The sequence below is a fragment of the Pelecanus crispus genome, chromosome 8 (assembly GCF_030463565.1).
Source record: "Pelecanus crispus isolate bPelCri1 chromosome 8, bPelCri1.pri, whole genome shotgun sequence".
NCBI lineage: Eukaryota > Metazoa > Chordata > Aves > Pelecaniformes > Pelecanidae > Pelecanus > Pelecanus crispus.
The window spans coordinates 6125794-6141008 of record NC_134650.1 but is presented as its reverse complement, the minus strand read 5'-3'; the positions used below and the strand labels follow the sequence as shown (position 1 = coordinate 6141008).

The window sequence follows — 15215 nt, the reverse complement described above, 5'->3', positions numbered from 1 at the left end:
GATTGGCCTGACCGCCCCTGTCTCCACCGCAGTCCTTCACCGCCCTCCCATATATAGCGGCTAGTAGGTCCCGCCTCTGGAGCTCGATTGGCTGGGCTTCGCCGGCTGAGGGCTACGATTGGGCTGAGCGGCTGCCTGTCAGCGGGCGCAGGCCTGGCGCGGCCTGTGTGGGGCAGCGGGAGGCCATTGTGGCTGGGGCAGCTCTGCGCGCCGGAGCAGGAGGCGGCCGCGGCTCGCCAGCGCCGCGCCCCGTCCCGTCCCGTCCCGCCGAAGCCCGACCGAGGGAGGAGACGGTGAGGGAGGCCGCCGTGAGGGGGGCCCTGCGGGCGGCGGGGCCGGAGCTGGAGCGGGCCGAGCTGCCGGCCGCGGGGCCGGCCCTGTGGCGACCGGAGTGCCCGGCTTCTCCCCTGGGCCCCGCCCGCCGAGGCGCGGGCAGAGCTGGGGTTCCCCGTGTGCCGCTGCCCTGGGCGCGGCCGAGCGGGAAGGAGGCGGGGGGCGCGACGCGGCCGGGCCGGGGGCCCCTTCCTGCTCCGCGCCTCTCCCGCGGGGCTGCCCTGGCCGAGCCCCCCGCCCTTCCCGTGCCGCAGTGCCGGCCCCGCTCCGCTCCCGGCGGGAGCCGCGCCCGCTGCGCTGCGGCGGCTCGGGCTCGGGCTCTGCTCCCCTCCCGCTTCGCGTCCGGCCCGGGGCGGGATCGCCCCCTGCCCCGCGTCGCCGAGCGGCCGGGGGCCGGGCTGCCGCCCCGCCGTGCCCCGCGGGTGCCGCGCTCTGCGGCCGGGCCGGCGCTCGGCGTCCCTTGAAGCTGCCCCGTCCCCGTCCGAGGGGCTGGAGGGCAGCGCGGCCGAGCCGGGGACAGCCCGGTGCTGCGCCCCGCTCCGTGCAGCCGGCGCGACCCTGCGCTGGCTCTTGAGCCGAAGCGGTTTCTCAGAGCAGAAGAGAAATTTTTGGAAAGTTTTCGAAGAGGTGTTAGAAGTACTCGTGCTCAGTTACATGGCAGTTACGTAATTCTACAACAGCGTAATTGGTTACAGCAGATGCACGTTTCAACTTTTTCCTTCTTTCCACCAACTTTCCCTGGCAGGGGCGCTGAGATGCGTCCAGCGTTTGCCCGCGGTGTGTGTTTAACGGCTGAGTGATGCTGTCACAGGTAGTTGGTAAAGTCTTCGGTCGGTAATAGTTTGGGTTGCTTAAAGAAAAAGGTCGACTTTTCAAAGAGCTGAACAGATGCAGGGTACCTCTAAACTCTACTGTAAGCGATTGACGTTACTGGGCTGCTGCTTTGCTGCGCTTACCTTTTGTAACAGGCTGCTGGAGGGTTGCGCGTAGAGGGGTAGAAGGTAACTCTCTGATTTTGTAGCTGGGCTCACCCCTGTTGATATATATTGCTGTAAAGATGAAAAAACCCACCAACGCTATTGGATAATAGTCCTTAAAAGGGCGCACCTGAATTTGAAGTGCATTTGCAAGGGTGAATAAGAGAATGGGGGGAAGATTTTCTGCACAGAATTTCTGTATCTTTTCATAAATTTATTCATTGTCTATTCATCTGGTCAGCAGTAGAATTTTAGCTTGAGGCTTAAAAATCAAGCTGAGTTTCTTGATGTGCTTGTGCCTGTGTCAGTAATAACATTTCTGCAACGAAAACAACCCTGGGACTGTGTTCCCAACTCATACAACCTGTTTGTTTCAGAAGCTTTTGACTTGAAGGTATCCAGAGGACCGATCTGGTTAGTAATAAGTTGCCATTTTAATAAATGCCTTTTAGGGAAGTGACTGTTTAGTACAGGATGTATGCTATGGTGCAGTTGCTTTCAACTTCTAAAAATTTCTTAGTGGAATTCCATATAACAACTCATACAAACCTACTGATGGTAGGTTTGGCGTGTTGGTTATTTTTGTAGTTATCTTGCATGAACTACGGGTTGCAAATCACTTCTGTAAGTTCCCTGCATGTGATGTGCTCAGTCAGGTTTGTGATTCTTAAATTTCCCCAATTGTACAAACAAGTTATATTAAAAAAACCACCCAAACCACCCACTTAATTTATATGCATCTTGTGCATGCTTTAAAATAGAAAAACCATCTTGAAACATTGTGATTCAATAACATGCTATTATCAACAAGTAGAAGTATGTTTGCTGACCATCCTGTGCCCTTTACATTTGTTGTTGTTTGGTGCAGCTGCAGCTAGGAAGCCATGAATATATAAATAACACCTACTTCCAAAAAATTCCTGTATAGGAGAAGTGTGGAGTAAGTTAGCTGGAGTGATGAATCAAATTATTTCAGGTAGGAGAGTTAACAGCTCAGGATTGAGAAACTTATATGCCGGATATACTGTCCCCTGGAGCAATGGGAAACCTGTTTTTCTTTGAGGGATCTTGCCCCCAAAATAGATCGTCTGTCTGAAGTCCTGTGAGCAGCTACAATCCCTAGGCACCTTATTTTACATGTGTATGTCTGAAGTGACGTCCTGGTGCATCCAAGCAGCTTGCAGCCCAAGTAGAAATTAGGGCTCAGCTTATGGAGAGGCCGGGTACTTAGTGAATTGCAAAGGATGTCAGGGTACATAAAACTTGTGTGTTGTGATGCCCAATTCCCTCTTTGGGTCTTGCCTAAAGAGCTTATCCTGATCTCTAAATGATTTTTAAAAGATGGCTTTGTGCAGACAAGGTTCCTTAAAGGGAGGGTTTCTCTGGTTCAGGATAACTTCCTTTTCCCTTACTACTTTATCTCTGTTGTAGAAAAGTGTTTCATTAACCCATGAAGAGGTACAGCGTAGTAGTTCTTGTTCTACTTTTTTGGTTTTGTTCTGTAAGTCCTTTTCAGAGATAGGATCTTGACCTTCCAGCCATACCTTCCAATGTATGAAGATTCACTGAAGTTCCATGGCTGCTCAGGGACTGTTAATCAAAAAATTGGGTACTTCAGAGTCCGTAGGTTTGGAGTAATGAAAAGGGTTGGAAAGAACAGCGGTGTTTTTCCTGAGATGTAGTAGGAAGGGTTGAGAGCGCCTCTTAAGGCGGTGTTTTGGTCTCTCGTTGGTGTGAGCTGATTGTGGAACTGCATCTGACTGCCCCTAAAAATACTGTATGGGAGATGTAATTCTCTTCCTCCCCCCTACTACTGTCATGGCAGAGGCAGACAGTTGGTAGCTCACATTTTCCCTTTGCTGATCCTTTCTCCTCTGCTTTTTTTTTTTAAGCTTCTAAGAGGAAATAGTGAGTAAACTCGCTGTCTAAATTGCTGCCAGAGATGACCAAGTTGAATATCTACTTCTTCAAATGCTGCTTAGATTTTGAGACACTAGAAGGTGAAAGGGACTCTAGACATTTCTTGAGAATCCCTTAAGACTAACCATTACCAGTTCAGTTTAAACCCAGTCTTTATTAGGATTTGTAGGTCTTCCGCCTGTTTCACTGGCAGATTTCTTGGAGTTCATCTGCTGGCTTAAGCCGTGGAAAGATGCTGCTCCCTCCTACGTGCACCTAGGAAGAGAGAGGTCCAAATTCTAATTCTTGAAGCAACCAAAAGCATTTGTGTGGCTGTATGCCCTTCTAGGATGGGCTTCTGGGTTGCTCTTGAGGCTTTTCTGTTTTGCATTGGCTCATAAATATTCTGTAGGCTGGCGAAGAGAGAGAGAGACTAGGTGCTCTTCCTTTAGCTAAAAGAGATGTTGTACAGGCTGGTGGTTAGGACAGCTGCTCCTGGGGAAGGTGGTCTGCTTTCATTTCCTGTTTCAAGGAACACTTGATTGTGCAATTTACTCTGGGCTATAATGACACTGTCTGTGATAGTGAATGTGAAATTAAAAATGGGAGAATTTGTTAGAGACCTCTTCGGTAATTACTGAGGTAATTTTTGTGGAAGGTTTGGAAGAGGGATGGAGGCCCAGGAGAACTGGAGGTCTGTACTCTCGTTACTGTAGCACTTGAGTGCTAAAGAGGTTTAGTCCATTACCTTGCTCTTCCATGTAATTACCTACCTCTAATTCATTCTTGACAGATGGCTAGAACTTATTCTCTATTATGGCATGAAAGTCTCTTTCAAATTATAGCACAAAACTCATAAGTCTTGTAGGACTCTAACTGATAGCATAGGATGTTACAGTGTGTTTAACATGGGAGGGAGAGTGGGATGCGATAGGTACGGATCAGGGAAGGGTTGCCTGGCAGGGGTGAGGGGGCAGAGCCCTGCTTGAAATTTCCTTCTGAACTGGACTGAAAGGGACTGTTGGAGAAACTGCAGCAGCCGTGGGGATTTGGGGGGCAGTTGTTTTGTTTCAAACCTGTTTCACAGTTGTAGTCAAGTCTTGTATTAAAACCCTGTTTCTTTCTGTGTGGACTCTGTGGGTTTCTACTGTTGCTTTTATCTGCATTGTCAGTGTTTGAAAGACATTATTTATGATTTTTTTTTCTGTAATACAGAAATTAATACAGTCCTAGCACATAGTAGTAATTCTAAGTTAGGAAGTATCCTTCAAGGAGTAGGGAGTGAGCTGCTGGATTTAGGTGGTTTTGTTTGTTTTTACAGTTGTTTACTTAGCTGTTCTTTGTTTTAGGGATTGGAATAGAAACATGCATTTACTTAAAGCTGTGAAAGCTATAATTATTTGCTGTCTGTCTGCAAGTATTTTTCATTAGCAGTGGTAACACATGAAGTTGAACGAATGCTTATTTAATGGTATGCTATTGAAAAATTCATATGTATTAAAATATGTATAGATATATTTCCCAACTTGTCTGTCTGGAATTAGTGAGAAACTGAACATTTGTTTTCTTTCTTTTCTTTAAGATCTTGAAAGCTTTGCCAGGTCCTTGAGAGAGAAAACTACATGACACTACACCATGAGTGACAGTAAATGTGATAGTCAGTTTTACAGTGTTCAAGTTGCAGATTCAACATTCACTGTACTAAAACGTTACCAGCAATTGAAGCCCATAGGATCAGGGGCACAGGGCATTGTTTGGTGAGTAATAAATACTTTATTTAAATATAAAAAGCTATAAATATAAACCAAAATTTGAATGTATTCCTGATAGAGGTGCCAGAATGTCAAATACTGATGATAACTTCTGTCTCTTGCTACAGGGTTATGGACTAAATAAATTCTAAAACACCTGCTTTCTGTAGTTCATGTGCAAAACTTTTTGTTTTGTTTTTAGGGGAAAATTAATATTTGGATAACTGCATAAGTTAAAATGGTCAACAAATTTCGTTCTCATTAACCACTTATTTCTGTCTCTAGTTCTCACATTCCCCATGTAGTTATGATATTGCAGTGTAAGGTATGACAATGCGATGGTGAGAGATTCTGGGTTTTACTCGTTTCTTCATCATGGCCCCCTTTCTTCCCCCCCTTTTATTCCCGATCACTCCTGTCCATTTCTAGGAGCCATCAATGCAGTGCCTTGCCATTAACTGGCAGGATGAGGCAAATCAGTGTCATTGTCACTCCATGGATTAACCAGAAAGGGATGCTGTGTGAGGGGTTGGGCTGGCCGGCTCTTCCTTGGTGTGTCACCTCAGCTATGTGTCCAGCCTCCACTGGCCCAGGACGTGAGAGTCGTTAGTCTGATCCTGAACCTTAGTCTCTTGTATGGCACCACACCTCTGGGCCAGCTAAAGGTAAACACTTTCAAATGTTTTTTAGACTGCGGCAATCCATTCTACACAATTTAGTGCCAGCCCGTATTTTGTTGGGCAAAACTTACTTGGTAACAGCAGAAATGTTTATTGATGCGATTTGACGATTCCGTACACAGGGGAGCAAACAGATACGCTCAGGAACTCTCTAATATTAGACTTAATCACAACACATGGTGGGCTGTTCATGCTTTAAATCCAGTCTGCGGTTTCTTTTCATCTATAAATTCTGCAGAATAGGTGTGATGACTCATGTATTGTTAGCAACTCCTTATACAGCATCTGCCCATGTCTTTTTGGCCTTTGCATAACTGCAATAAGTTATATGTGTAGGAAAAGAGTGCATTTTTGTGAGAACGTGCCTTTATTTTTAAATTATTTAGGTACACCTATTGCCCTGCTATAGGCGAAAAATAAGCAAAATGAGAACACCATATTTCATTCTTCTTTAGTGAGTTGAGTGGTGAGGGGATAAGCATACTAGATCTTGGTTATTAGTGTTTGGGTAAGATTTAGTATAGTGCTAACATTTTTCCAGGTATAAATATTCTTAAAGTTATGCATGTTCTAGATGGCATGCAGGAATTTAGGGTGGTTGTAAGTGTTCCTCCTTTCATTAGAAGTAGTGCATTTCTAAACTATATGACCTTAAACTAGGTTTTTGCTTCAAAATGAAGTTAGGGTAGTGTTAAGGTCAACGTTTTGGGAAGAAGGAGGAGCGATTCGATTTATTGACTTGTTTTGAGAATACTTGATTTATGGAACAACAGAGTGAAACATTGCGTAAATTTTCATCTTCATGTGAAACATCTGAAAATTATGTCCAAGTTGAAGAAGGTGCAAAATCTTAATTTCTACTAAAATTCCTTACAGTACACAAAGGAAAGATAGAAAATACTCGGATGTAAACTGTAGAAAACCCAGTGTAAGATGAGTGCTATCCTGTCATGTTTGCCTGGAGAAATTGTCAAGTCAGTAGTGTGACCACTACAGATGTGATGCCTTTTTTTTTTTTTTTTTTAAATAAATCACCCAGTGTTTAACATAAAAATTAGGAAAAGTATTTCTGGAGTTGTGCGTGTGGATTTTATTTTTTGGTGAGAAATTTTTAATACCACGTGTGTCACTTCAGCTAGGAGATGTCTGAATTTTGCTGGTTTTTTTCTTCAAAATATTAATGGGAAACTCCATTGGTGTGGCTTCTGCTTAGTTTTTTCTTTGATATTAAAATTTAGGAAAAGTAGTAGTTCTAAAAATACATACTTAGGAAAAGTGGTAAATGAAAGCTTTAGGAAGATTAGAAAGGAACTCAGTTGTTATGTAGAGGGTATTTCTAGCTCACGCTGCAAACAGGCTAAGAGAGAAATTGGATGTACGTTTTGTATCTTATATACAAAGTACACTTTTCATGCATGACTTTCCACACTTCTTTGTTCCTAAGTATTAATACATTTCATAGAATCATTTAGGTTGGAAGAGACCTTTAAAATCATCAAGTCCAACCATTAACCTGGCACCGCCAAGTCCACCACAGAACCATGTCCGTAAGCACCACATCTAGGCATCTCTTGAGTACCTCCAGGGATGGGGACTCAAGCACTTCCCTGGGCAGCCTGTTCCAACTGAAGTTGGAACTCCAGTTTGAGTCTCCAATTTAAATTCTTATAATCTGTTAAAATCTCCAACTCCAGTTCGAAGTCTTACAATCTATTTAGGACTAAATAATCACTTACACAAAATTATTCTTTGGAATCATTTTTATCTTTGACTTTTTGACATCTTTTTTCCTTTCTTGTCCTTGATTACCTAAATTTTCTCGTGAATCTGATTTTTCTGTCCCAGCAAACTTCTTTTGTCCTGCAATGCAGCAAAACTATGATCTTATAAATAGCATACCATTGACTGTGTTGATAATTTACTTACAGTTACAATTGCAGTTGAAGAAGCAGGTGGGACAAGTGTGTTACTGTCTAAACAGGAGTTTGCAAATAGCAGGGAAAGAGTTAATGACGTGGAACTGGCAAAGCCAGAGTCCACAGTAGTAGCATATTGCAGTTCAAAGCAAAGGTCATTTGCCTACAGAAATGAAGTGTGATTTCCTGCTATAACTTAGGTCATAATGTTTCGTTAATAAGTTCATCACGTATGTGGCATCGGTATGTTTAAATGTTTGCTCAAGATGCAAAACTATCCCAAGTGCAGTGAAGACCCTGCTACAATTCACTATAATCAGATTCAAATTGCTGTTATACAGAGGGATAGACATTGCGATTCTTCCACGATATCAAATGCTGAAATAATTTATAGACATTCTGTTAGTAGCCAAGATGATAACTGGGTAGACTCTGGCAAATCTGCTTTTTTAAAATCTGTGCCTGAAACAGTTGCCATGATGAAAAAGTCTCTTTTGAATTCAAATGAGCAGGGATGGGGAAAGGAATTTAATACCAATTACATCCGTGATGTTTTTGTTCATTTATGTACAATTACGTGATACTTAGAAGTGTGGTCTTAGTGGTAACAGAGGTTATATTCTGTCTTTTTTTTCTTGGCAAATTAAATAAATGCCTGCTCACACAATTTTTTATCATTTTTTTTTTTTTCTTCTACCAGTCTGTTTTTAATCCTTCCCCTTGGACTGTGTAGGTAGCAGACAGCTGCTTTTTTTTTTTTTTTTTTTTTTTTTTTTTTTGAGATAGACTGTCAGTCACTCCCGTGTACATGAGCAAAACAAGAGGTTCAGGTGGAGTTCTTGTATATGCTCAGACTGAGCCTTGATGTGTGCCTGATTTGTCAGATCACAGTGATGCTTCCCCTAAAATTGCTCCTTTGTCCACTGCTGACCTGTGATTGATTTAACAACTAATTCATGCAGACACTGTTGGTTATGGATTTTTACACTAATTCCCAGGTATAGTTAAAGTCATTGTTAACATATGCAGAACTTTTTAATTTACATATAACATCTTCTAGGTGAAGTGAATACTGAAACATCAGTGCTTTCTTACTTGGGAGGAAGATAATTTCTCCAGTTGTCTGGCCAGTTGCCTTCCTCCCATGTTGTGTTTTGTTTTGCACAGACATAAAGACTTTACATCTGAGAGTGATCATATCATTGAATAATGACTTATGTGTTAACGGAACTAAATTGAAATAAATGCTAGCAAGCCTTTAGTGCAAATGGCACATTGATTCAAATTTGGGACATGCTTCCAAGAAAACACATCATCTCATGGGTGAGCCCTGCTTTGTGGTGGTATTGCTTTTTCCAGTAGGGAAAGCAGTGACTTGGTGCTGGTAAACGTCATATAATTTGAGTATTGTTATCACAGAGGAGCTGTACTTTTTGTAAGAGTACTGTAATATGATGGTCCTTTTAAACCTGGTATCGTATGTATCTTGATGAGATAGGGAAGGAGCTCACAAAGAGCTTAATTGTGCTTCGAAAATAATATGTGAATCGGAATTCTTTCCTACCTTATGAAAGTAACGTTAAATGGAAATAGAGTAATGTGGGAATCCTTATTTAAAACTGGAGCTATTTAAAGCTTTCAACACTTGAGTAGTTTGTGGTATGAATTCATGTACATTTTGCCAAATAGTCTGTGAGTTAATAATGAATAATGTTCCCACCTTAGTCTTGTTCTGGATGTACAGATAACTTAGCTTTAGACTCTTACAGCTATTAAAACAAGTTTACAGCTGTGCCTCAAACTGCAGAGGGAAGGAAAAAGCACAACTGAAAAAAATGAGAAAATTAATGATCATGTTCGCTTTTAAACTCTTGTCTTGCTCCCTGCAATCTGAGTTTTCCATATTACTCAATTGTATGGATTTTTTTTTTTCCCAAAACCAGATGATGAATGTAACTTTCTGCTAGGCACCAAAATTGTTTATAATTGTAAACTATCCACATACAGGAGAGTATTGATGCCTGCAGAGCAGATCATGGAGGCATGGTTGTGACTGTCCTTTAGGAAAGAGAAATTTCTATTGCAAATATTAAATGATTCTCAGTCAGCAGCAGTGTCCAAAAAGAAAAAACCCTCCAAATACACAGATTAGGCAACTGAAATGCTTCTTGATTTCAAATAAGCTTAAAATATTTTTAGATCTTGCAGTTTTGAATGTGAGTCTTGAGTCAGCAGATTCAGTCTTAAGGGCAGGAAGACTTCTGAAGAGTGTCAGTGGCTTCTGTTTAACCTATTTGTATTTATTAAAGGACGGGTAGATTTTAAAGGATGTTTGTTTTCTAAATGGAAACTAATTGAAGTTAGTATAAACAGCGTAGTGGATATGCTTTGTCTCAAATCTTGATTTCTTTCCTCATTCCCGTCTCCTTTTTGCCCCCTCCTTTCCCTCAAACAGACTTCAACTTAAGTTGTTTGTCTTTGAAAACTTCTAGTGCTGCGTTTGATACAGTCCTTGGAATAAATGTTGCTGTAAAGAAGCTGAGTCGTCCTTTTCAGAATCAAACCCATGCAAAAAGAGCTTACAGAGAGCTTGTTCTTTTAAAATGTGTCAATCACAAAAATGTAAGTTTGGCTTTGTATTTCTCTCCCTCATTACTGTAAGTTGTCTAAAATGCTCGGGATTCGCTCTCTTTCTTGCTGTTAGTAACCAAAGTAATGGGAAAAAGTAGTGAAAAACTGGAACGATTTGCTATGGGTAATGCAATGTGTGATTAAGTTATTGGATGAGCTGTTTGGAGGATGAAGTGCCAAGAGGAGGAGGTTTTTGCTGTGGTGTTGGTATAGGTTTACCATCAGCGTCGGCTTTGTAGAACTGGCCTTGCTATATTGCATTTGCCCTTTTAAGTCGTGCTGCAGCAAAGCCTGTTTGGCAGTGGGTTTGTTTGTGGGTTTGGCTCTTCTAACTGCACTGTAGTTAAAACTGAGTTTAGGCAAGATTTTTATTAAATACAGCGTTTAACTGGTGGGGTTTGCAGGGGCGCAGCACTGTAACAATTTATTGGTAAACAGAAGTGAATTACTATGGACAATACATATATAGTTTAAAATCTTTGAACCTTGTAAAATAACAAGCCTTAATGTCAATACTTCATGTACAAGAATGTAAGGTTTATGTGACTGTTATGTTCTGATACTAACATGAACTAGAAACATTGCTGATCGTTGAAGTTGTGCACTCAGGTCTCAAACTTCCTGGAGTCAATTAGCCTTTTAGGATTTTTATTTTTTTTTTTAAAGTAATCTTTTGGTGAAGTCCAGAAGTAGCAGAATAAAAGCAAGGTGGTTATTAAGGAGGGCAGTACAGTAATTTTAGCAGTTCTTCTAGAAATAGTACATCATAATCTAAGTTTAATGGGATGGCATGGGGCACTTCTGTGTATGTCTTGTTGGACAGCCTTGGTTAAAATTCCTTGCACAGCATGTGATTTAAAATAAGAGACTATTATTTATGGGGAAAAAATGGGGTATATTTCAGGCACTGGGGAAGGAGATAGAAAGTGTCATATAACTTTAAAAATAAAAAAGTGGTTTTGTCCTGTCCTAGTTTCTTTGGCATATATGCTGCAGTTTTGAACTATTTCTGAATTGGCAGTTTTCCAGCCCATGTGAATTAAGTGAAGCCAAGTAACGTTCAAATTGTATATAGTAACAGTGTGCATTTGATGTTAAATAGTAACTTCTGCAATAGTGGATTTTTGTGTGAATTGAAGTGGAAGTTTCTTCTAATGTTTATTTTTATTTTATAGATAATTAGCCTATTAAATGTATTTACACCACAGAAGTCACTAGAAGAATTTCAGGATGTGTAAGTACTAGATCTTTGTTTTAATTTTCCTGACAAATACTGGCCTAAGCCCTGGAGTGTATTTCCAGTATCCTACAGACTTCACACTTTGAAAACAGAGGGAAGCTAAAGGCTGAATTTAGCCTTTAATTAGTCTTTCTTTCTAGATTTCTTTAAGAAAGACCAAGAAAGTTGTTTCATTACATGTATAAGATGGAAGTGGGAAATAAAAAACCAAAGGTTATTTACCTTTTATTCATCTGTCTGCCATACTTTGCTGATTGCATATGCATCTGGTTTGTGTGCATTGTCCTTCAGCTAAATGGGTCAGCTCAGGATAATAACTTGGTCTGGATAACCTGATACCATTTTTTTGCCATACCAGTCACATCAGCACAAGAGTATCTTTGGCCTCAATTAAGAACTGAATAGATTTCTTTTTTATGTGAGCTATGTCAATTGGTCTAGAAAGATTCATGATGATTTAATTGGTGGGGTATTCATAGACTCCAGTGAATACGCTGTTGTGGTTTGTGAATGGGCTTCTTTAGTACATGGAAGTGTGTGTGTCTGAAGGGGGTAAGCAGATAATACTTTTAACTTGAAAATGTTTCATTTTCGTCTTAGTTCTTACTGTGCTTTTCTTAATTTTCTTATTTTTTTTTAAATTAAAATGCAGTGAAAAGCAGCATCATTTTTTGATACATTGCAGTATCTGCAATTTCTGCATCAACTTCAGTCAGTCTGAGTTTTTCATGCTGCATAACTCAATTATTCTTTTGTATTACTGTTTATAAAACTAGTGGAATTCTAATCTCTTGTGATGGACTATTGAACATTAATTTTTAATGGTAAGACTATTTGAATAGATAATAATTTTGACACTAGTCATGCATGATATTTTTTTAATCATAAGCTTTTTGACACTTATGTTAGCGAAGTAGTTGGCTGTTATTAAACATCTCTCGTGCTAAGCTTAAACCTGATATGAAAAGTAAGACTTGAGTTTTCTTAATGCTTTCTTTCTTGTGGTTTAGATATTTGGTTATGGAGCTGATGGATGCAAATTTGTGCCAGGTTATTCATATGGAATTGGATCATGAAAGAATGTCTTATCTTCTTTACCAAATGCTATGTGGTATCAAACATCTCCACTCAGCTGGTATCATCCACAGAGTAGGTAGTATTAGATCATTACCAGTACTTTTTATGAACACAGATGTTCTTATGAAACGAGGGAAGGCAGGGGGTTGTTATTTCATGAGTTGTATTTCTTTCATTTGTAAGAATGTTATTAGACCTTAAGATTGTTTCTAGTTCAAAGGTAAAGACTGCATTGTAAATAGATCTTAACTCAGGTTAGCTCTGTGGATTTAACTAGTGCTGAACTGATTAAAAGATAAAACATGAGTATCTGTGAACCTTTCAAATGACTAAAGAATGAGTCTTTAAAATGTAATATTTGCCTCTTAAATATCTCTATCCTTGGAGATGCTCAGAAGCTGTCTGGACATGGTCCTGGGCAGCTGGCTGTAGGTGGCCCTGCTTGAGCAGGGTGCTTCAACCTGATGACCTCCAGAGGTCCCTTCCAACCTCAACCATTCTGTGATTCTGAAAAGTAAAGTTTGTGAGTGATCGGAATTTCAAAGTCCTGTGCAGACTTCATATACGTTCTGTTGTTCTGCTGCTGTGCTCTCTCTTTTTTTTTTTTTTTTTTTTTTTTTTTTTTGTAATTTCATGACCAGTCTATTTGACAGTTCTGCTTGTTTTCTGTTCCTTTCCTTTTCTTCTCCTTCTCTGCTTCCTACACTTGCATTTTAAATTTCTTTCTTTTTTGCCTGGTGGCTGAAAACTTTACCCAGGTCTAGCTTAATGCACTTTTTTCTTTATGTTCAATCTGTAAACATAATTGAGAGGCTGTATAAACTGCAACAAATCTACTTCCTTACTCTGTTGAAAAAAATCTGCCATGTAAATACTGTGGTGTTAACAAGGAAGTTACACGTAGTTAAGCTAAGTCTGTATCCAGGTAGAATTAGTACTGGGCTTTCTTAGAATTATGGAGTGAGGTGTGTAAGAGATTGAAGCGGGAAGGGCTGGAACTCCTGCTGACATCCACCTGACTTCTTGACTGATTTGGAGCTAAAGGGGAGACGCAGTATTTGCTGAGAAACTTAAGCTCATAGGAGCTAATGGGAGCAATCAGACAGAACCGATACTGGTTGACAATGAAATGGGCCGTGAGGGGAACCGCACTGTGAATAGCTAAACAGAGGTGTGAAGTTTATTTGAATGGAGAGGCTAAAAGGGTGAGCATTAGGTTGGGTTAGTTTGGGACCAAAACAAAATGACCTTTTTGGAGTGAAAACTCTCAATTAGGTGAGAGATTTTGTTTAGAAAAGAAACAAGGCTAGGAAGGGAACAGAACTGGGGTAGTTCAGAAGGAATGGAATAGTAGGAATTACATCTAGAAATTACTGAGAGTATGTGACCAAATAGAGCTTGAAATAATGTACACGACTCCCACCTCTGTTAGGAGTTGGTGAATATTGAGATCTGTTATCCTTCACATGGCCCAGCATCATAGTAAGATGAGATAACAAATTTCACTACCAGCTGCTGCAAATAATTATTGCGTTGTTTCAAGAGAAAAGTCTGCGTAGAGGATTAGAAACTCCAGCCTAGCTGATAGGAAATGCAGTAGCGTAGTGCAGAAGATTTGTTGCCTTCCTAAAACATGCAAACCCACGTGAACGATTTGCATGTCCCCATCTCCTTTAAGAAAAGGAAATTCTGTACCTGAGAACATGGTTCATGTGGTTGAAATGAAGTCAAACACTGGAGCGGAATTAAATGTGCTAGCACACCGTAATTTGACTACTTCTGATCCTTTGTGAATAAAACCCAATTATTCTAGTTTTCTCTAACTCTGTGTTCCTTTGAGTGCAATAATAACTGTTCCCACGAGGCATATCTCCTAAAGTATTTTCTTTTTCTCCTCACTCATTGGGTAACTTTGTGGTTTCACTACATCCTAATTCTACCTGTGAAATTTGGCAGTCACTCTAACGCAGGTGGCTTACCTGTCATTAACAAATACCCTTGTTAATGCTTTAGGTGTTGGGATACTCCTTTTTCCTACAGATACCTGACTCATTCATGATGTCTTTAGGATCTATGCCCTAATAATGGAAGTATTTGGAGCATAGTCTGCTTTACCATGCAACTATTCATACCCAAAATAGGTCCACTTAATGTGTTAAAGGAAGCAGATATATGTACGCATTGTGCGTATATACAGATCATTCTGTAATGGACTATACCGTCAGTGCACAACTGGGTAAATTAAGACTCTGCAGACAACTTTTGATTCTGGTTTTCCCTGAATTTTTTGAGTACTTAGCTGTGCAGCATTTAACTTGTCTCTAGTCTGTGTATAAATAAGCAGATACGTCAGAGCAGGGATATGCAGTTGTTAATGTGAAGCGAACTGGTGGCATGTGGTGTTTGGTGTTATTCTGTATGCTGATCCTTCCTTAACTGATGTTATTTCTTGTTAGGATTTGAAACCCAGCAACATAGTAGTAAAATCAGATTGTACGCTTAAAATCCTTGATTTTGGACTGGCAAGAACAGCGTGTACTAACTTTATGATGACTCCATATGTAGTAACACGGTATTACAGAGCACCAGAGGTTATCCTTGGAATGGGATATAAAGAGAACGGTAAGTTGCTTGAGTAATGCTTTAAATCTTTTGTCTAAAGCATATCTGTCTCGGAACTTAACAGCTTTAAAAGGTGGGGGGGAGGGCTG

General features: G+C 40.6%; 1 protein-coding gene across 6 annotated transcripts in view; it reads left to right on the top strand.

The window, feature by feature from the left end:
- The first annotated feature begins 268 nt into the window (after window positions 1-268).
- MAPK9 (mitogen-activated protein kinase 9) overlaps window positions 269-15215 on the top strand; it is a 49595-nt gene continuing 34648 nt past the window's right edge. For 4 of the 6 annotated variants that reach the window (XM_075715580.1, XM_075715578.1, XM_075715575.1 and 1 more), the window contains exons 1-6: window positions 269-293; window positions 4792-4966; window positions 10049-10178; window positions 11363-11421; window positions 12438-12576; window positions 14961-15126. In XM_075715580.1, the coding sequence (XP_075571695.1) occupies window positions 4845-4966; window positions 10049-10178; window positions 11363-11421; window positions 12438-12576; window positions 14961-15126 (616 nt within the window). In that variant the 5' untranslated portion in view covers window positions 269-293; window positions 4792-4844. Of the gene's footprint in view, window positions 294-1111; window positions 1148-4791; window positions 4967-10048; window positions 10179-11362; window positions 11422-12437; window positions 12577-14960; window positions 15127-15215 lie in introns of those variants that run through there. The other 2 variants (XM_075715577.1, XM_075715576.1) reach the window with 2 other exon arrangements.